Source organism: Ambystoma mexicanum, chromosome 5p, assembly GCF_040938575.1.
Source record: "Ambystoma mexicanum isolate Mex_15411 chromosome 5p, UKY_AmexF1_1, whole genome shotgun sequence".
Taxonomy (NCBI): Eukaryota; Metazoa; Chordata; class Amphibia; order Caudata; family Ambystomatidae; genus Ambystoma; species Ambystoma mexicanum.
The window spans coordinates 241,768,300-241,790,418 of NC_090930.1; the positions used below are offsets into that span (position 1 = coordinate 241,768,300).

General features: G+C 45.1%; 1 protein-coding gene across 4 annotated transcripts in view; it reads left to right on the plus strand.

The window, feature by feature from the left end:
* The window catches only part of TENM1 (teneurin transmembrane protein 1), a 2,006,416-nt gene that overhangs the window by 1,113,559 nt on the left and 870,738 nt on the right, over positions 1-22,119 (plus strand). For all 4 annotated transcript variants that reach the window (XM_069612654.1, XM_069612656.1, XM_069612655.1 and 1 more), the window contains one exon: positions 12,979-13,131. In XM_069612654.1, coding sequence (XP_069468755.1) covers positions 12,979-13,131 — 153 coding nt within the window. The remainder of the gene's footprint in view (positions 1-12,978; positions 13,132-22,119) is intronic.

Below are 22,119 nucleotides of genomic sequence, written 5' to 3' on the forward strand. Positions count from 1 at the left end.
ACTCAAATTGAATTGCATTGTGTATATTACGTGATCTGCAGAGGATTTCAAACAATTACACTTCCATGTGCCTCTTGCTATGCACCAAACACTATAGGCTTCCCGCCCCTCATCTAAATCACCTGCTCGTGAAGGTGAGCGGTGTGGTGACGTGGAACGTAATGCCAGCAACGGAGTGATGCAACTCAATCGCAGTGAATAAATGGGGTTTCCCGCGCAGGCCACCAGAGTGCAGACGGAGCCCAGACAGAACACACGTGTGTTTGTTACTCTGTGAGGGCCTGGGGGCTACCATCCTGCAAGGCCGTGAGGCCCCACAACAGGCAGGTGAGAGGGTGATACATTGCCCTGCACGTGCCCGCTCAGGAAAGTGTCCTTAGTTCACAATTAATAAAAACAAAGCTATATGTTGCAGAATGCACTGTAAAAACAGATGAACGCATTCCGAATGACATGTGGCATGTTGGACTGTACTGTGCAGCTCTGTGTACCATCACATATGTAAATAAAACTGGTTACATAGGGCCTCATTACACGGAAGGTGGAGGACCAAGGTGCTACTAGCACCTTGGTCCATGCCGGTAAAATACCGGCATTGCCTTGTTGGAAAGGGAAATTACCGCCCTATTCCAAGGTTGGCGGGGCGGTAATTCCCCCTTCCACCACTGCCCTTCCCCATTCCCATTTTTGGCCCATAGGGCATAATGGGAATGGGGAAGGTGCTAATTACGGCACCGCAATTTTGCGGTGCCATAATTAGCACCAAGGTGCCTTAGCGGGTTGGTTTTTAACGCCTGCAAAAAGCAGGCGTTAAAGCACCAACCCTCAAAGGGACCTCGTAGTACGGCGGTAAGGGTTAACGGTCACCTTTGCCATTAACGGTGACCGTTAACCCTTACCGCCGTCCGTGTAATGAGGCCCATAGTTTCAATACCATGTTCATTGTATTCATGTTTTTGTAACACAGAAGCTGGGAATCGCTACCAAGCAGCTCCAAGCCATCCCCGAGGTTATCGCCGATATATCCAGGCACATGTTTTCCAGTGCATTCTGTTCTCCTGAGTTTCAAATAGTAATAGTAAAACTATAAATCCCAGAATGCAAAGAAGAAAACCATCACTGGATGGCCTACTCCTGTGTAGCATAGAGAGCCTTGAGTGCTTCGGGAGAGCCACTATTAGGTCTATGAAAATTATACTCGCCCAAGTGCAGGCCAAAAGAATTTCGCTTGGAAGTGTGCATCACCCCTGTTTTGACCAACATATTTAAAAAGATTGTAAAAATAAATTCAATGTGTTCAAAAACATGTGACTTATTCCAAAACAAAAACACCCATTCCTGAAAGAGAACCCCCGACTTCTGACAATCATGAAGTGAGTTGTACAATAATATGTCTATTTGCTATAGCAAATAATTAATGCATTACCAAAATGAACCTATTTTTGAAAAAAAATATTTTTTTGCTAATTCAATCTGAAGGACCCCTGAAAATTGCACAGTATGTTGAATGAACACATTTTGCAATATCATATTGCTTCAAAGAGGTAAGTTACAAATCAAGTGTCTCTCTTTAGTCACGTGTTCCTGAAAGCAGGGGCAGAGATCTCAGGTTTCTTGTGGCCATGCATGAGATCTGCATCCAGTAATGTTTTTGTTTTGAATTCGGGGGGTTGTAGTTTTCCTAAATTTCAAATAGGAAATTAAAAAAAGTACAAGTCCCAGAATCCAAAAGGAAAACCAGGACTGGATGGTCTTCTCAGGCACTGCCGCAGGAAACTTGAGAGCTCTGCAGCAGGGGGTGTAATCAGTGGCATCTCTAGACATCAATATATGGGGAGGGCAGGGGGGCAAATCAGGGGGAACAAACAGCACAAGGGGGCATGGTAGTGGCACATCAAATAGAGGTTGACATGGCAAATTGGTTTAAGTAAACATATATTTCATCAAGCTGGTTACATAAAGGTGGCATTATGCAATTTCAGAGTAGGTTTAAGACAACAAATGTTTTCAATAAAATCAATATACTCCCTCAAGTTAGCTCATGCTTAACAGTTGCACAAAGGCCCTAAAAACCTTCCAAAGGCATTTGGTCTAACAAGTGTTAACTGTGTGTTTTTTAATTGCACGAATTTTATCATAATGTGTTGCTCTAGCTGTATCACAAATAATGAAAAATTACATAACAAAAGAATATAACAGTGTGCACCCACTCTTCCCTTTCATCGGGTACCTTCAAGGTGCAACACAGAGCACCCTGATTGGCCTCCCAGCCAAACGTGCCTATTGCAATGTCAACATGACAGATCAACTGCATTTCTTAAGATGCCCCACCAATGCTTTAAACAAACTCCAGGAGAATGGGCCTCATTACGAGGTTGGAGGTAGCCATGCCCTTAATAAGGGCATGGCTACCCCCAAACTCGGGTCTGGCTCCGGATCCCGCGAAAGAGGAATTACCGGGCCCTTCCGACCTTGGAGGGCCCGGTAATTTCCCTTTCACGAGACCAGGAGCCAGTACGTCCCCATTCCCATTTGAGCCCCCATAGGGCTCAATGAGAATGGGGAGGATGGTAGCAGCGGTACCATTCATAACAATACCAATGCTGCCATCCTGTCCTGCTAGCGGGTGCCGCTCTGCACTACCAGCGTCGTTGTTGCCTTACAGCCACAGACGTAATGAGGCACAATGTCACATCAAACACTGTCCCATTCGAAGTGCTGTTTTCACTGTTGTTACTATCCAAAGTCATGGTTTTGTAGTATTAAGTGTCTTGTAAAGTGCATCTCTGAAATTTGTGGTGGCCATGTGGTGTATGCGTTTGCCAAAAGAAAAGAGGGGGCGGTTATAAGGGAGAGGCAGGTACTAAGCATGGAGTTGAAGCGTGCAGTCCAGAAGTACCAGAGCCCCGAGTGCTGATATGGTTCTTTGTGGTTTGTGGCAAGGACACTTGAGTATGTATTCTGTATGGAAAGAAAAACTCAAGATTTACTAGGTTACCACACTGAGACACTGGGAGAGGCCCTGGCAGAGCAGTGTGTGATAGAGCTAAAGATGTAGTAGGCTGTGTGATTAGCTCTGTGGTTGGAATGGTGCTAGCAGGAATACATGTGCTGTGGGTATTCGTGTGTAGTTTGAAAGTGCTAGTAGAATGAAAGGTTGGGGAAGTGACCGGTGAAGTGTGGCTCATGTAGAGTCCTACTGGAGTTTTAGGGATAGACTGATAGAGTTCAAGTTGTGTTATCCATTTTGATAAGTTGTCGCCACTGTTCTGGGTTGATCGTGGGGGGGTGTCAGTGTCTTTTGTATGTTGGGTAGAAAAGGTAGGGAAGACTGACATGGCTGGGTTTCGAGCTCCAAAGTGTTCTTGATTTAAGTATTCTGCACCGGTTTATGGTACATGACAGTGAGGCTGCCCAGAACGGGTCAGTCTCTAGTGTGTCCTCTATGCTTGGGGGCTGTTCTGATCAGTCTTTATGTCCAGGCCTGTGATGATTATTATATGGATAAAATACAAGTGTTCCATCCATTGGGAGTTGCAGGAACCTGCTGGTTCATCTAAGTGGTTATGGTGGGTAGTAGTGCCCCGGTCAGGTGTGGCTAGAGTTTGAAAGGGCTCCTTCATCTGATCGATACAGAATGCTGTGCAGGCTTATATTTTGCAGATTCTCCTCTGTGTGGAGTCAACTGAGCATTGAGGTCCATAGTATGGAGAGAGAAGGGGGATCTTCAAGGTACTCAGTGTATCAACTTATGAAGGACGGATGTGACATCAGGTTGCACATCTGTTCACAGAGTGTCTGCTGTAGGCCAGAGAAAGGACATGCTAAAGCAAACCAAAGCACTGTCTAACGTGTGAGTGCAGCTGTTCAAAGGAGTACCGTTTGGACCCCTGGAAAGTTTTCTTTGCCAGAAGTGGTGGGCATGGCACAAATTAGGGGGGCACAGCAGCAATTAGTGGGGCAATTGTTCCACTTTGCACACTTATAGGGACCCCTATGGGTGTGATATGAGTTAGGTGGTGTGTGTGTTCAAAAAAGCCAGAATTAACTTGATAGCTTGCTCGACAAACATTGTCTCAAAAGGCATTACAGACTTGCTGTCCTTTCTAAACAGAGAGCCTTCATCCAAGCCCACGCCTCTGCGTCCTCTAACAACTCAGCCAAACATTTCAAAATCTGGAAAGAGCTGGCCAATCCTGCTGCAGTTTCCACTTCTCCTGTTAACTCCCAGGCCCTTTGCATGGCTCAGGATATCCTGTCCACTCTCCCCTCTTCCTTTACTTCCTTTTCCTCTCCCTCTAGCACTCCAGGCCCCTCTCTGGCTCTATCTCCTCTGCCTTTCTCCTCCTTCTCCCTGCTCTCTCCCGACAATGTTTCTAGACAAGTCTAATCTATGAAAATCTAGTCAAAGCAGGTTCTCCCCTGCTCCAACAGAACCATTAAGGACAACATCAACACCCTTGCTCCAGCCTTGGCCAATTTCTGCAATCACTCTTTTGCCAATGAAACCTTCCCCTCCAACCCTAAGCACTCCCATGTGCACCCCTCCTTAAGAAGCCCTCTGCCGATCCAAACTCTCTCGCAAATTTCCGCCCGATCTCCATCACTCCTTTCCTGCGCAAACTCTTGGAAAAGCTGCCCATCTCCCAGCTTAATCTAAATACTGAATCTGTTGGTTGTCTCCATGATCACCAGTCTGGCTTCAGAGCAGCCATAAGTACGGAAACTGCTCTCCTGAACACCTGTGAAGACCTGCTCTTTAATCTAGACTCTAACTTTCCTTCTGTCCTCATTCTCATTGAGCTATCCTCTGCTTTCAACACAGTCAACCATGCCATCCTGCTCAATCCTCTCTGTGACAACCTGGGTATCTCTGGTCAAGCACTAGCCTGGTTGACCTCCTTTCTCTCAGATCAACCATCCAAGTTCCAACTTGGGTCTTTCCTCTCTTCTATCTCTCTCTCTCTCTACATGTGGTGTTCCTCGGGGGACTACCCTCTCTCCCTAGCTCTTTACCAATATCTGGCACCTCTAGCCCACTGCATCTCTACCTTCTGTTCTAACTTTCAGTGTTATGCGGATGACACTCAGATCTCCTTCAGGCTCCACTCAGCATACCTGACTGCCTGTCCGCAATTCAGGAATGGTGTGCATCCAACGATCTATGCCTTAATGCCAGTAAGATTGAGATCCTCCTCATTGGGCCACCTGCTCCTGCCTTCCCTCTCTCACTCTGGCCACCCACCCTGGGCCCTCTACCTGCACCTTCTGCTGAGGCTAAGAACCTTGGTGTCATCTTCGACTCCACCCTCTCATTCTCTCCTCACATCTCTGATGTCTCTAAGAGGTCAGACTATCAGTTGCAAATCCTCAGAGGTATTCTTCCTTTCCATACTTTGCCCCAGAAGATCACTGTGTCCAGAGCCCATGTCCTCTCTAGGCTGGACTACTGCAACACCTCTTTCTAAATCTGCCTGCCTCTACTCTTCTCCCCTTACAACTAATCCAGAACAGGTCTGTGAGATTTGTCCTTGGGCTCATTCCCAGAGATCGTATCTCTCCAGCCCTGAAATCTCTCCACTGGCACCCTGTGGCTGCAAGGATCAAGTTGAAGACCCTCTGCATCATCCACAAGTCTTTCATCCACACTACATCCAACTTTCTCTTCCTAAGTATCTTCCTTCTCGAGTCCTCCACTCATCCACCTCCAACTCTCTGGGTGTCAGACGCTTCTCCAGGCAGAGAGTGTGGAGGCAGACCTGTCCTCGGCTGAGACCTCCTTCTAGAACAGCCTCCCTGCCTCTCTAAAACTTGAGCAGGACCAGCTAAGGTTCGGAAGCTGATGCCCATGTCCGGAAGGTCCTCGCCCTTGCTGATGCCCATGTCTGCTGCACAAACTGGTTACCTGGCCACCCACTGAACTTACATGACCGGGCTCCTGCACGATCAGTTGCCCTTGCACTTCTTCTGTGCCTCCCAACCACTTAGGGACTGAATCTGCAACCTTTCAGTCCCCTGACTCCCTGCACTTATGAGCCATCTCCCTGGCAGCACTTACGCGTTCCTTTACACTCTACCCTCCCCCATGCCCCCTGGCACTTCGCCCCCTCCCTCCAGCATTTGCGCAATCTGAATGACACAAGGCCTAGTAAGATTGTTGTTTTTTTCTCGTCGCGCCTAGAAACACTTGTGTACAAGGACGTTATAAGTGACTTATCATATCATATAACCAATAGGCGTAACTATGAAAATGTAGAGGGTAAGCACCTGTTTTCTTTGTGGGGCTTTAACAAATAAATCGTACCCTCTGCAATTACAAAGCCGTACTTGGGAGACAGGCTAGTTGGAGAACTGAAAAGATTGCTCCATTTTAAAATTATGTATGTCATGCGTTTCTCTTTGCCCTTCGGTTTGACTCTTTCAGTCCCAAGCAAGATTAAAATGTTGACGCACATATTGCCTTTTTGTTAGCAAGTTTAAAATAAACCCAATATAATATGTGTGGTGTGTCTCTGCAACAAAAACTTCAAAACCCAACATCTCCATTCTGCTTGGTACATATGTATTGCAATTGCTTATTTTTGGTTGTGTGTTTTTTTATTTGTATTGTGAACTGTAGTAGTAACAATGTTTACTGCTAAAGCACTCTTAAGTACATCCTCTCTCTGCGCTAAAATAATGTGTGGCATCAGAGGCATGAAACGCTGGGTGCCATTTTGAAATGTTCTCTTTTTAAGTGTAGGTTACATTCAGATCTCTGTTGCATGCGCATACACTCACCGAGCTATTTTTTAGCCATTCTCTCATTATCACAAGTCTCGTTTCCAGCCAGCCCAAGTTTGAGATTTTGGAGGTTAGGAACACCAAAGCAGCCTAAAGTTAGCGCCGGACTCTTTCCTTCATTCACAGAATGTCGAATATGCGGCTTTTTGTATGCATGTTAGGGGCATTGTAGCCATGTCAGAGTGATGTGGTGGTAATAGATTTCTACTGTATCACCTTTCATTGGTGACTGTAGAGCAGTTCTGTCCAGACTTGTGATGGGCTCGGCTTCTTCTAAAATGTCTGTAATATGCATTGGAGCTCTCCAGCGGCTCTGCAATTCTGTATAATAATTATAATACGTTTTAAAAAAAGGAGCTACCTCTTCACCTCTGCATGCAGGCTCCCTCCCGCATGACCACATAGGCAAGAGAATATTCAGAAATGGAAACAAGCATTGGGGAAGCCAATAAGCATGGCTTTGTAAATGCAGAGGGCAGGGGTGTTCTTTGTAAAGTCCCACAAGGAAAGGAATGCTTGTCCTCAGCATGTTCAAAGCCACGCCGCTTAGCTTGTGTGTTGAACCGGCCATCCACTCCGTCCCGATTTTCTCAAACGCCCACCTTGCTCATCTAGCTCATCTCACACCCCCAACCGCCAAACCCACCTCCCACGCTGCCCTTCACAAACACAACCTGATACCAGGCAGGCAGTTCTTATCTGATTTACAACTAACTTGTATGAAACAATGTCATTACAAAATCTGTTAATTCAACACACTGTTTAATTAGGCTGGGCGGTCCACCACATTGAATCACCAAAACGGTATATCTGCATTGTCCAAATCGTTTCGGGAGGAGAGCTCAGGGGCAACGACTTCGCGTTGGAGGAAAGACCACATGGAGCATCACAGGTTCGATCCCCGGATCCGCGTAATAAACATCATATCATTTGTAACAGGTATAGGTGTATTGTTTTCATTATTTATTTGTGGTCAGTTATATTATTGTATGGATCAGATTTTGTATGTCCCCTGTGATTCAGGTCATACTTTTCTGTCATGGTGCTTTGCTTAAGCTTCATCCTGTATCTTACAGTTCATATGTCTATATCCTTGGGCTCTGGCATCCAGGATGGAAAGACGTTCTGTCTTCCTCTTCTCTGTCATGAAAGCCAACAGAATCGTGCTGGTGATGGTATTGGGAATAACTGTATGAACAGATATGGTGGCAGACATGACTTCTAACACAGTTTATTTACTTTCCCGTCCGAATCCGTAGCTAATTGTAGGATCACTTTGATCAAACTATTGGTGCAATCTTCCTGTCTGTTACCTGTGGGTGATAGAGGGCAGTGTGACCTTTTTGTCTGCATGTGGTTCTTAGGTAGTGTGTCATTTCTTGAGAAGTAAGTTGGGCACTACTGTCCACAATGAGTGTCGCTGGATACCACCCCTTTGGGAAATGTTCTCCAACACGTTGATAGTGGTAGAAGTAGTTATGTTTGTCACAAAGTGCAATTCAATCTATTTAGTCAAAAAGTCCACTATGATATTTGGTCATCATGTCAAGGTGCTCTAGAAAGTCCAACCCTACTTTGTGCACCCTTGACCTCGTATGGATAAATGTGCTACGGGTGCTTCTTTGTTGCGTAGTTGTTTGTCACACTGCATGCAGGCTGAATGGTCGCTCTTCTAATGGGCACACCCGTAATCATGCCTGCACATGAGTAGTTGTCTATGAGCATCCCTTTTGTAAGGGAGGTACTGAAATGTCCTTCTAACTGCTTTCTCTATTGGGTAATTTCTGGCACTCTTGAGTGGAGCCAAGGTTTAATGTCTCATCTCAGGCTTCAGAGCACTCAATCAGTCACTTGCCAGTACGGCTGGATACGAATGGGCACCTTCCTTTCGGAGGGCAAACCATTCGAAATGTACCATTTTAGAGCTTTTGCTTTCTCATCTTGGGGTGTGTGTCTCATCCACACATCTCTGTTGATAGCAGCACCAGCTGCTCCACGTTCCTGGTCCTGCATGGACGCCACTTTGCATTTGTCTACGGGAACATGTTCTTCATCCTGGTTCCAGGGGAGTCTTGCTGGACAGGCAGCTTGTTCATGATTTGAGGAGTGCTTTCAATCAGTGGTTGTTGTTCCTTGCTATGTTGCCCATGCACAAGAAGCCTTCACTTCTAGATGGCCGCATAGTTTTCTGTGGTTGCGTTGAGAGTCTATGCTACTATTTGCTTCATCCTCACCCCAGTGTCTTGTTTGGGTGAGTGGCGCTCCTATGCCATGAGCACTGACATCTCTGGTGAGAAAAGCACACATCTACATTAAGATGGTTTTAAGCAGGGGGTGTTTCATATATCCCGCATTATATCCCCGAATGCTTCCTGTATGTCTTCAGTCTGGTACAATATTGGTCTTTTTGCCCATTGATATACTTCCGTCATATAATCTCTGAGACAGAGAAACACTTTTTCTATGAGAAAATCCTTTCAATTCACAATCAATTGGATAAAGAGAAAAACAAAATGATACCACCCCTGCACATAATAAAATAAAACCGTACTACAACGCCAACATAAATATATATATATATATATATTTTTTTTTTTTTCCTATTATTTAAGATACTGTGTGGTTCCCAATGCCAAAAGTATTTTATAAACTTGTCTCAAGAAAATGTTCAAGCTCCCCATTGGACCAATTCCCTCTTAGGATTGAAGGCCTCCCTCCAGATATCACCTTAAGCCACCATTTTTTTTTATAAAAGTCAAAAATGGGTCACTGGAGGATGGACACGTCCCCTAGTAAAACCAATACTAAAGAAGTCTAGACCAAGCCCGGAGTAATGGACAAAAATTGTCCAATCTCTAAACTTCCATTCTTTGCCAAACTGATTGAAATCAACATGTCAATGCCAGCTACAAGTCGACACTGGGGGCTGTCAAATTCTAAATCCAATATACGTCCTGTCCCCACTACTTTTTTCCATTTTTATATGTGACAACAAATCCAGCGTATGCATTCATATTGTCTGCATGTCTTTAATGATGCATCATTTTGCAAAGGGTGTAGGGCTGAAACAACACTCTGAAAACTATTGCGTCATCCCATTCATGGAGAGAAAATACTCCGCCAACATGGCCACCATGGCCACCATGGAATAGGAAGGTGGGGCTCTGTATGGAGCCTCTCTTCCATTTCCATGGCGGCCAGAGCGGGGACGGGCGCAGCAGCAGCTGCAGTGCCATGACTCGCCGCCGCAGCAAACAGGTAAATGGGTTTGGGGGGTGGGGGGTGGGATTTTTTTAAAAAGCGGGTTTGGGTGGGGGTAAGATGGCGGGCGGGGAAGACAGGCGTTCACTAATAGTGTCAGCCCATGTTCCTAGCCTCCTGATTGGCTGGCTCCCCCCGCCAAGGGTGCTACTTGTTGAAACTGACATGAAGTCATAATTTTTGGTATTTAACCATCATTCCTAAGACTCCAGGGTTCTGGCCTGCGCTTAGGTGAAGATCCCCTTGGCGTCATTATTGACAATACATTATCTGTGACCCTGTAGTTAACACAATTAGTCCAGTGTTGCTCGCCTTCAACTAAGAACTTGGATGTGACTGTTTAAATTCCTTGACAAATCACAATGAGCTAACTTTACCATGACAATTAAGATATCATGACTTCAATATGCAAATGACCTTTCTCTTGGTCTCCCCAAGCATACCACTAACAGTTCCAATGGGTGCATTCAGTTACTAGTAGAGTTGTTAATCATCGAGGATACACCTGGGGTAGTGAGACCCTTTGTACCCTTAAAAAACTGCCCATCACAGAGATGGTCTCATTAAAACCCTCTATGTGAGATATTAAGCAACCCGCCTCAAAACCTCTAACTTCATTTCAGGCAGGTGTGTCGATCATATTCCAGCTTGAATGTGAACTCTTTAGACTCAGACCTAAAGTCTGGAGCTAGGATAGCTTGGACAAGAGCTTCTTTTTAATTTTTGTTAATAAGAGCTCAGGAATAGAATGCTGCCCGTTACTATTAGACATAGCTCTGAAAATAGCTGCATTAGAAGAATGCTGAACATCCTTTCTATTTGTGAGGTCCAAGAAGTTCCCTCATTTTTATTAGCGCTCAAACACTTGTGTTGGGTGAATCCGTGTTTTATGTGTAACTAAACATAAAATGCGAAGTGCAGAGAGGGGATCCCGGCTTGGCCGAGGAATAAACGATAGGCAAATCTACTGACTACCAAACAGCTGCATATTTGTATTTGTATTTATTAGGTTTATATAGCGCATTACGCCAAAGCGCTGCACATTTTAACAACAGGGTACATTTAATGATAATAAATTAACAGTAACAGTAGAAGCGAATAACAATTTAGAATTTTGAATCAGACTAACAAAACAGTATGTAGAGCAATTAGGGAGAGGGGGTGGGGAGAGTAGAAGAGTAGAACTGGGAGGAAGAGGGAGGGATGGGTAGGATGAGGAGAAGGGGAACGGGAGGGGCAAAGGGGGTGTGAAAGGAGTGGAAGAGGGTGAGGAGGGAGATAATTAGGGGAAAGAGGGAGAGGGTGGGAGAAGGGGAGTGATAAGGGGGAGGGCAATCATGGCGGATAATGGAGAAGGAGAAATTTAAGAGAGGTGCAGAAAGAGGAAAAGGTAGGAATGGAGCAGATTGAGAGAGGTAGGGAGTTCCAGTGGAGGGGAGCTAGGAGTTGGAAGGAGTGGAAACGAGAGGAGGCACAAGGCGAAGGAGGAACAGTGAGAAGGAAGTGGTCAGCGGAGCGAAGGGAGTGAGAGGGAGTGTAGAAAGAGAGAAGGGAAGAGAGATAAGGGCGAGCAAGATCATGGAGAGATTTGAAGACTAAGCAGAGGAAATTAAATTTAAGTTGGGAGTGAAAGGGAAGCCAGCCAAGGGAGGATAGGGAAGCAGAGATAGAGTCTCAGGAGGTGAGGAGACAGAGGATACGGGTGGCAGAATGGTAGACGGATTTGAGAGGGGCGAAATGTGAAGTAGGTAGACCAAAGAGTAAGGAGGAGCAGTAGAAGAGGTGAGAGAATATAAGGGAGGGAATTAAAAGTTATACTATATATGAGGGTGGGGACGCACCTTGGAAAGCAGACCTCAGTCACTGCATTTGGTGGGCAATACATGCATGTTTTCAAGCCCTACACCTTGTGTGTCCTTCATGAAAGTGGGCGACATAGAGAAAGGTGGATCAGAGAGCAATAGCTAATTGCTCTCCCTTGCCAGACAGAGAAAAGGAAGTGGACCTCCAGGAATGTATTATGGTGAACCATAGTCATGTCCACATGTTCAATGGTGGATCCATTATTCACATGTTGCACCTGATTCCCTCAGGTTTACACACTATAGCAAATCAGGATATTCCCTTGAGAGTCTCACAAGTGCACAGGCTACCATATGCATCATTCTGAAAGTGTGAAACTGGACAAATCTGGGGATGCGTGGGACATCTCTTGACGTTCTGTAACAAATCTTCCCGAATAACATTTGCTTCAGAGCGCCCTAAAGATGCTCCAGTGTTCTCCAGATTTGATCCCGTTTCAGTCTGTGAGAAACACGTACATTGCAGCCGGTGCACATCGGACATGCACATGGTCATCTCCTCATAGCCTCCCAAGATCATGTTCCGGAATCCAACCCCTCGTGCGTTTCCCTAACGCCCAAGGGGTGTAGTAGATTTCTGATCTGCTGCATCTGTAGGAAGCGGGCAGGTTAGCAGTGCACCTGATGTGCACATGTGCAAGCTTATGTCCATTACTTGTTGAGGCAGAGTTGTAGGTAAAGCTTATTTTTTTATTTTTTTATTTATTTATTTATTTATTTATTTATTTATTTATTTACTTACTTATTTCTAATACGCCGAAAGCCAGAGGGCATACTTAATCAAACATTCCTGCATGTGCATCTTCAAGAGCCGACAGCCAGGCAAAAAAAAAAAAAATGTTTACCATTTCTGCACTGTATATTTCAACAATCTTGCATCTTTGCCAAATAGAAGTGGAAAATCTAATTAAACATTTCAAACAAGAATGTTTTGCAAAATTGAAATTGGTTGACTTCAAGCATTTATTGATGTTGGCATAAATAATCAGCAAAACGCTTTGAATTAAAAAAAAAACCATTCCTGTTTTCTTTGAATTTAATGTGGCATAAATATATACATGTTGTTTTGCAGCAGTGCATCTGTTTGGCTTGACCTGGCAATTGCAGCCGGTCGAGGAACAGTTGTATGAAAATGGAGTGAGCAAAGGAAGCCGAGGCATCGACTCGCTGGATACCACCTACACACCCCTCGGAGGAAAAGCCTCGGATAAAACTGAAAAGAAAGGTGAGATGGGTACTTTCGACTTCCAAAGTATAGTTATTCAACACTGCAATGGCTTAACGGTTTCTTCATTGTGTACTCTCTCATGTACATGCGTTTATTAAAAATACAAAAGAGGGGCGCAGGCAAGCAAACCCACTGGTTCGCCCCCAGGCAGCAAGCGACAGGTATCAATAATTATCTCAAAAAGTAAAGTGTGTCAAATATCTGCCATGACACCCCTACAAGTGATACGAGATTATCTGCAGCATTATCGCTCAGAAGGGCACAGACCCATGCAAGTGTTCATCCAAACCGTGAGATGAAAATCTTCTAGTTTTGGTTATTTGTATGCAGTTTTTCCATAATTATATTGTAAATTGACAGTGGTGGCAGATAAATATGTTTGATTTTCTGTGGAAATTATAGTGGTCGAGGAACTAACTCCTGCTTCTCCAACTCCAACACTTCACTGGCATCCTTGCGCTTTCCCTGGTGGTCCTCCCGCTATCCTCTACCCACCTAAACTCAGACTGCGGGGTCTGCTCCTTGTTTCGTCGCCTTGTTCTTTGTGGATCCCTTGCAGCCTAATTGCACACTCGCCCCATCCCCCCTTTGTTAGTTCCCCGCTTCCTTGTACTGATCCCCTGAGAACCGTTCTTGCACTGTGTACTTCCTCCAGATGACTTGCAAAGCACTCTACTGCTTCCCATTGCTAGATCGCTGCTCAATAAATACAATAAAAATATTTAAAATAATAATATTCTTTGGAATAATTTTCTTTAATGGACATTAGCACCAAGCGGGGGGGTGCCAGCCAATCAGATGGCTAGGAACGCGGGCTTGAACTGGTGGTACAAGCCCGCATTCCAAGCTGCCTGACGGCCGGCTCCTCTGCTGCCATCTTCCCCTGCCCTCTTTTTTTTCCTCTCTCCCCCACTCCCTACTTACCTTTTTTGCACAGACGGGTGCCACCACCGCATTCGTTTCTTCCCCTCACCTCCCGCTCGCCGCCATTGGAAAGGGAAGAGGGGCTCCATCTTGGCCACCTTGTGTGCCTCCCGTTGTAGAAAGGAAAATACATTTTTTTTTTTAGCACCCCAGGTTACGGCCTGGATTACGGCCCCGTATCCCTCCTTATCGGCCCTCTATTTGCTCAGGCCGATAACTCTGGCTGCCAGACTGTTATCCCCCATTCCAGCATCTGGAACGGGGGATGAACGCCATATTCCACCACATTCCAGCATATAAATGAGAATGGCCTAATTCCAGTGGCTGCATACCCAGAGTTCACCCATGCAAAAACGTGTGTGAGTAGGTTTGTTCTATGTCCACACATTCTGATCTCAGCCAGATATGAACCCTGCGCAAGGCTTCCATTTACATGGGGAATGGAGGGAAAGCACAGATGCGAAGGCCTGACACGTGATGGGTAAATACTCAGTGCTGTTAATGCAAATCTAATCAAGCTGACTATCCACACTGACATTCCAATTACTTCTCGTGAACTGTTTGACTTCTAGGTATATTTATTTTGGGGCATATTTCTTTGAATGGTCTTGTCTACCCTATTTGCCGGCCAGTGATTTGAACTGCCCCGTCTTCTACGTTTGGAGTGCGTACATGTGCGTCCTGTGGTCAGCTGCCCCGTCTTCTACGTTTGGAGTGCGTACATGTGCGTCCTGTGGTCAGCTGCCCCGTCTTCTGCGTTTGGAGTGCGTACATGTGCGTCCTGTGGTCAGCTGCCCCGTCCTCTGCGTTTGGAGTGCGTACATGTGCGTCCTGTGGTCAGCTGCCCCGTCTTCTGCGTTTGGAGTGCGTACATGTGCGTCCTGTGGTCAGCTGCTTTGTCTTCTGCGTTTGGAGTGCGTACATGTGCGTCCTGTGGTCAGCTGCCCTGTCTTGGCTGAGGGCCCGAGTATTAGAGGGGCCTCTTATTGTGTTAGGTGTGCAATGTTTGACAATCCAAAGGAGTGGGTGAGTGGGAGCGTCTGATACTTAGGCGTTCAAAATGGCAGCTGCTGCCCCTCGATAAAGGGGTCTCGGGTACACTTGCATCTATTGTGAGGTGCATGAAACACACAGACAGGGAGTCACCCCGGGGAACGCAGGTAAAGGAAACACAGAGGAGACAAATGTCTGGGATCCATCACTATTGTGCCCAATCCCAATGTTTCTCCCTCCATTATAAAATGGGATGTTTCCATTCCCATTGATTGTTCCCAAATTGAGGGGTAATCTGGCATGATTCGTATATAATAATGACGGCGAGAGCATTGATCGAAGTGAGCGGGAACGGTCGGTAGTGGTGGTCCACTGCTTTTTTTTTTCTGTTTACCATTCCTCTACTTTTTACATCCATATTAACCATCCTATACCGAGGATATGTCCATTCAAGTCCCTGTGCAAATGTAAAGTTGTATTAGGAGCCTTAGTTACTAGTCACTTAGACTATTGCAAAGCCCCGGCTGCAACAGCTTGTCACATGTTGCACTGTGCTTCCGCCTACCCTCTCCCCTGTCGAGGCCACAGTTCCACTACTTTGTTCGGTACACTTCTGCCACCGCGCACGAGGGCCAATGTTTGCTTTGCCAGTCCCTTTTACTGTTGTCTACTGTACGTACCTGTACGTGACAAATCCCTGCTGCTCTTCACGATGTGTGAAGAGCGATCAGAAGCATGGTCATGACGCATTACAGGGTGCAAGCACTACGATTTGCACTTCACATCTATTACTAATAGGAGGGCTTCTGATGCAGCCCGGATGACTAGATGGAGAGATCCCAGCGTAGCCTCGCAATTGGGGTCCCGCTTAATGGCTCAGGCACCACAGTGATTGAGTTTCTTTTGTAAGCGAATGGATGCTAGGAAAACACGGGAACTGCCGGTTAAATGGCTCGGCGGGTTAAACGCTTGCGCTTGTCGCTCTGATCTGTGTTTGATCTGCAAGTCACAGGTTCAAATCCTGGCAACGCCAGCTCAACCTTTCATCCTTCTCAGGTTGATACATGAGTCCCAATTTGAATGGGTAATAATAGTAATTTATGTAGATATGTCTTATATAAAGTACTTTAGATTAAAGCGCTATATAAAACACACATTTTATATTAAATATAGTGATCAATTAATGAATTACTCACGCAATTAAGCTATTGAGAAAAAAAGTGTTCAGTGAAACTGTACAAGCCTTTTTAACAAGGCGATTTTCAATTAAACACTTTTGGCATACCATGTTCTAGCCTTGGAATATGCATGCTATGACACGAGTTTATGCATTCCTCAAACAATGGACTTCAACTACTCTACGGTGGGGGTGACAGTCACTGGCTCAGGGACGCCTATCGGGGAAGAGTGCAGAAGGGGTTTCAAGTATGCAGTATTAACTGCTTCTGATTATTCTGAACACCTGTATGTCTGTCATTTCAAATCCACTCAGGCTGTTGTGCTTTCCTTTCATTGAGTACGTGACATGGCGTTCCCAACATGACGATTATGTCTCACAAGAGTGAAACTGAAACTCATGGGTCCATCTGTTTTTCCACATTGAAACAGTCCCTGCCATTGATTTTACAAAATGGTTTGAGATAAATGTAGGTTTATGGTCTTTCCATCGAAAACTTTACAACAAAATGAAAATGTATCTAAAGTTTTGCAAATATTTTTTTTCTTCCATTGAATGCTTGTTTTGTACTTTATTTTTTTGGGGGGTGACGGGGTGGGGCACTCTCCCAAACACCCCTTTTTTTAGCTTAAAATCCAACTCCAAACAAAATTAACCCTTTACCCATCTCACACATGCATTAGATGGAAAAAAATGGTTGCCAAACATCCAATGGAAACCGTTTTGTTGTAAACATTTTCGATGGAAAGACTGGATTCCATAAACGTCTTGGTATTGTAAATGTTTTAAAGCTAGTGCCTGACTATGACTGTTCATCCAGGACCCATCAGGCAATGACCCGACTACCACCTATTGATTTCTTGGTTATGGGGACATGGGCTTCATTACAAGTTTGGCTGTGAAGTTCCATTTTGACGGTAGTTCCATTACTGTTACTTTTATTAGCATTAAAGGCATTACCGCCAGTTTGACCGCACCTTTGAATTCTGATTTTGGAGGTGAAGTGGAAGAGTTACCTCCTGATTTACTGTGGATGAATTAGCGCTTGCGGTAACTCCTCAAACATTTCCATAGAGTGCCACGGCCTCCAACAATGGGCACTAGCGCCACCATTTCCATACTTGTAATGCAGCGATAATTGTGATTGGCTGTAATTCCATCAGGGTTACTGCCAAACATGTAATATGCCCATTCACTTAACTTTGCCAAAAATGAAACTCCTCCCAAAGATCACCCTTGCACACTATGTTAGAGAATCATTAATCACAGGCACAATTGAAATTTACAGACCTCCCAAGAAATGGTGATATTGATTTGCGGCAAGAAAGAGTAAACATTGTGGCTCACATATGTATATTTTTTGGCATACATGCATAATTACAATAGTCAGAGCTACCTACGGTAAAATATCTCAGCCAGGGGGCTGAGTGCCCGCTGCTGCGATGTAAGCGTGATCTGCAGGTCGCAGGTTCTAATCCCAGCAAGGCCAACTCAGCCTTTCATCCTTCTGAGGTCAATAAATGAGTACCAATTTTGGTTGGATGCTAGTGTATGTAAATATGTGCTCTGTAAAGCGCTTTGGGTAAAGGCGCTTTATAAATAATACATCATTCTCATTACCTACTAGCATTACATAATTCCTTTCCTAATGTCTTCATTGAGCCCCAATATTGGAAACAATTTCTCACAAAGGCACTTTCTTCATTTAAATAATGTGTGGGGTGTGGGTGCCAATGGCACTGTGGGCATTGGCTATGAGAAATTTATATGGATTTTTCGAGCAGACTAATTAGAATAAAACATAGATGGGTGCAACAATAAAGCAATTAAATACCAAATGTAGTGCTATTTTCTGTTGCAAGATCAAATTCGCTGGATGGTCTGAATTAGGAAAGCCATGATTGTCTGAGCAGTGCAGGGCGGGGACAGTTGGATGGAAGGTCTGATCAGATTGATTCTCTCGCCCACATTAACAGTGAGGGAGGGATTAAAGGAGTAGGTCAAGCAGCCTTACTGGTGGTAAACCGGTGGTACACCAGTGGTACACTAGTAGCACACCTATGGAAAGCCTGTCTATGCCGTCCACTCCAGGACTGTGCATGGGCCTAAAAAGTCTGAACAATCACTGGGACCACAAAAGGGGATTCGATATTTTACATTACAATTAAGGAAGCCGGAGAACCCATCAATGAATATTCTGCTGAATATACAAAAGAGTATAAAATAGCTAACCATATCCAGACTGGAGAGCACAGGCTAACTACCAAATGGTCTCTCTGCGATATGCCTACCACACACATAAGCTATCCCTTAGCTTTGCATTAGTGAATACACACTCAGAGGTTAAACATATGGCATAGTTAAGTTATTTTCATATTGAATACTATTCTAGATAGCCTATGTAGTGTAGAGCCATGGATTGCAGACTGTGTTATCTCGCTGCTAGAAACATTGTGCACGTTCACTTTTAGATGATGAAAAATCGAACCTGTATCCAGAGAGAAAGTTTGGCAATTAGCCATTGGAATAAAATAACAAGCATTGCCAATGCCAACAGTTTGGGCTTTTATGCAGGCATGGGAAACAAATTTGCCTGGGACTGCTGTGGTGGTATTTCCTGCCCATTGATGGTAGCAGCTGTACAATGGTGTGAGTACCTTGGCATATGACAGCAGTGCCTGGCAAATGCCTAATACTTATACACAAGCCAAAAGGTTGGCTTTGCCAATGCTTGGTTTTAACAGGACATATGGGTAAGGATACGCATAGTTCTTATAAATCGAGTATGTTTTTGCCTGTTCAATGCTAATAAAAATGCCTTTTTAATCTTCACGGCATCCTGGATTGATTAATGGTGAAATCAGTGTGGTCTGGGAGATAAAGTGAAAACATAACTCTCCCTAACTCTATGCGGGGCTTCCCTAACTCAACTAAGCAACTAAGGATTCAATCAGAATGTCCAAGTATAGGAGATGAGTCCACCGTCGTTTGGCAATGCCTACTTCTATCCATGACACTTCCCACTAATGTAAATTGGGTATTCTTGGTCCCGAAGAATGGTTCCCGTCTTCTGGACGACAGATTATAGTTCCACATAGTAGGCGGGAACTTTGCCTGAGAGAATGGCTCCCTTCTCCTGATCTCAGTTCCTCTCCAAGATCCAAGATGTAAAAGCCACATTCCATGTTCTGGTGCTGTAAGGCTCTTGGTTCCAATTCAGAAGTTACAGGTCCAGCTCAAATATGAACATTCCTTATTTCCCATAGTTTTCCTCACTATTGGGTTCCTGGAGAAAGTCTCTCTTTCCGAGGTATCTTGCTCTCAGTATTTACACAGTGCCAGGCGATTGACTCTCTTTCTTCCCTTGATCTTCTTTGGCTGTATTTCACAGTACAGAATACTGGGGGGTATGGCTTCCTTCCCCTGATTTCTCTTGGCTTGCAGCTTCAGTGTAATAAGGGGAATGCCTCTCTTCCCCTGGCCCTTCTTAGGTGCTTTATCACAGTTCCCAAAGGATGGGGGATGTCTCCCTTCCCCTGGCCCTTCTTAGGTGCTTTATCACAGTTCCTAAAGGATGGGGGATGTCTCCCTTCCCTAGGCCTTCTTGTTCACAAAGGTTGGGGGAATGACTCCCTTCCCCAGGCCCTTCTCAGGCTTCTTTATCACACAGTTCACAGTACCAGAGGGTATATCCCACGTCCCCTGGCTTGGACCAACCTGGTTGACTAGCCTGCCAAGTATGGTTTTATTCCCAAGTCCGGGTCCCAGACCCATGTTGACCGAACTGGTTTACGTCCTTTTAGGTACAGCAACGAGGAAGAGTGGTTATAATGCTCTCACTATGAGGGTTCAGGTCCCAGACCCGTGTTGGAAGACCTGGAGTAACCACTGACCAGGTACTGTAACGAGGAAGAGTGGTAATGATGCTCTTCACATTCAAGGCCGAATTAGACCTCATCAGTCCCAACCGCAAAGCAATAACTTGTTCAGCAATGGCTATTTCATATACGTCTAGAGTGATTTGATCTGCAATTCTTGGATTCATCAAAAGCCTCAGGCTGCACCATTGCACCCTATCCTTCCAGAAACACACAGTCATGAAGGCCCAAACTACTTTATTCCAAATCTCCACCCTTTGCAAAATCTAACCTTTAATTCCACATCAGCACTTCTGCACTGTAGTGCTGACCCTTGAGGTCTCGCACATCAATGAGGGATATTCCCTCCTGACAGGGCTCACTTGGCTCCCCTAAAAGCAATTCACCACACTGCATCATGTTTTATCACTGGTGTGTGGATTTGGAATCCATGTAAACTGCATCCCTGGCATACCATCTTTCAGATTCCATAATAATCAGGTGACCACATGTGTGTAGTATGAAGATGCCACAGTGGGTAACATAAGCATGTGATATTTTAAAAATTCGATGAATAAGCACACTTTGGGCCTCATTACGACCCAGGCGGAAAACCATGGCACCATGGTCCATGCCGGTAACTTACCGACTCCGTCATGGAGAAAGGGGGAATTACCACCCCACTACAAGGTTGGCGGGGCGGTAATTCCCCCTTCCTCCATGGTCCTTCCTCATTCCCATTTTTACCCCATAGGGATCAATGGGAATGGGGAAGGCGCTAAGTACGGTACCGCAAATTGCGGTACCGTACTTAGCACCAATGTCCCTTTGCGGGTCCCTACTTTAACGGCTGGTAAAACCAGCCGTTAAGGTCGGGTCCCGCAAAGGGACCTCGTAATTAGGCGTTAATAGGTTAGCGGCGCCGCAGCCTTATACGGCGCCGTTAACCCATTAGCACCTGGGTCGTAATGAAGACCTTTGACTGAGGGCATATGATGGCTGCCAGTGTTATCCCAGGTCCTGGTGAGAATTAACTTGCCATGCTTTGATATATATACACTGCACCTTCCTCATTACCCCTGGTCCTTCATGCTAAATCCAACTGTTTCACTGATAATTATTGAGGCTTTCCATGCCATTGCTCTGTGGAAATGACGGCTGCTATGGAAGGAGTACAGGGAAGAGTAGTGGCTAAACCACCTACTCAGACCCACACTACTACTAAACAAGCAGTGATCCCATTCATAAAGGCAAAACAGGTGCAGTCCAACAAACCTGATTCTCCTTTTAATGTAATGTGGCACTAGGACAGACTATACTCTCAATAGGAATGGCTGGTGATAAAAGAAGCATTTGACTGAATCACGCCCATCCTATGTAAACCACATTCCTCCTCCAAACTAGGATACAGTTCGAGACTGCTTGTATCATCTACAAAGAAGTCACAAGCAGCACACCAGCGCATCCAGTAGAGAAACTCCACATATCTAGTGGCAAATGCTCCTTGTGCAGCAAATCGACCAACAGTTTCAAATCACAACTAGTTTGCAAGGAGTGGACCCCAAAACAATCCTTCTCTTGTCATGCACCCGCACTCTGGAACTCAATCCCGGTATTGGTTTAGAATGCCCCCACACTTCTACAATTTCGCAAATCTCTCAAAACATGGCTTTTTCGACAACACCTGACCAGGGATGGAATAAACTCAGTGGATGCACAAACAGACACACAGAGCGCAGCTCACAGTACTGTGCTGTTGTTAAATGATGCCAACTCAAATGCTGGCTACTCACACCCTGACAGCGCTGTGCTGCTCTTGATCTAGGTGTGCACTGTTTTGTTAAACAATAACAAATCAAATAATATAGATGATTTAGAGAACCATGAATTTGATCTCAAAATAGGAGATCACCCAGGCAAACATTTTTTTTTAGATGACTTTTCCATTGGTAAAAACCTCTGTTACCAAAATAGATGTGATTGTCCACATTTCTAAGTCTCGCAGGCCCATGAACAGCAGCATCCAATAAGGCA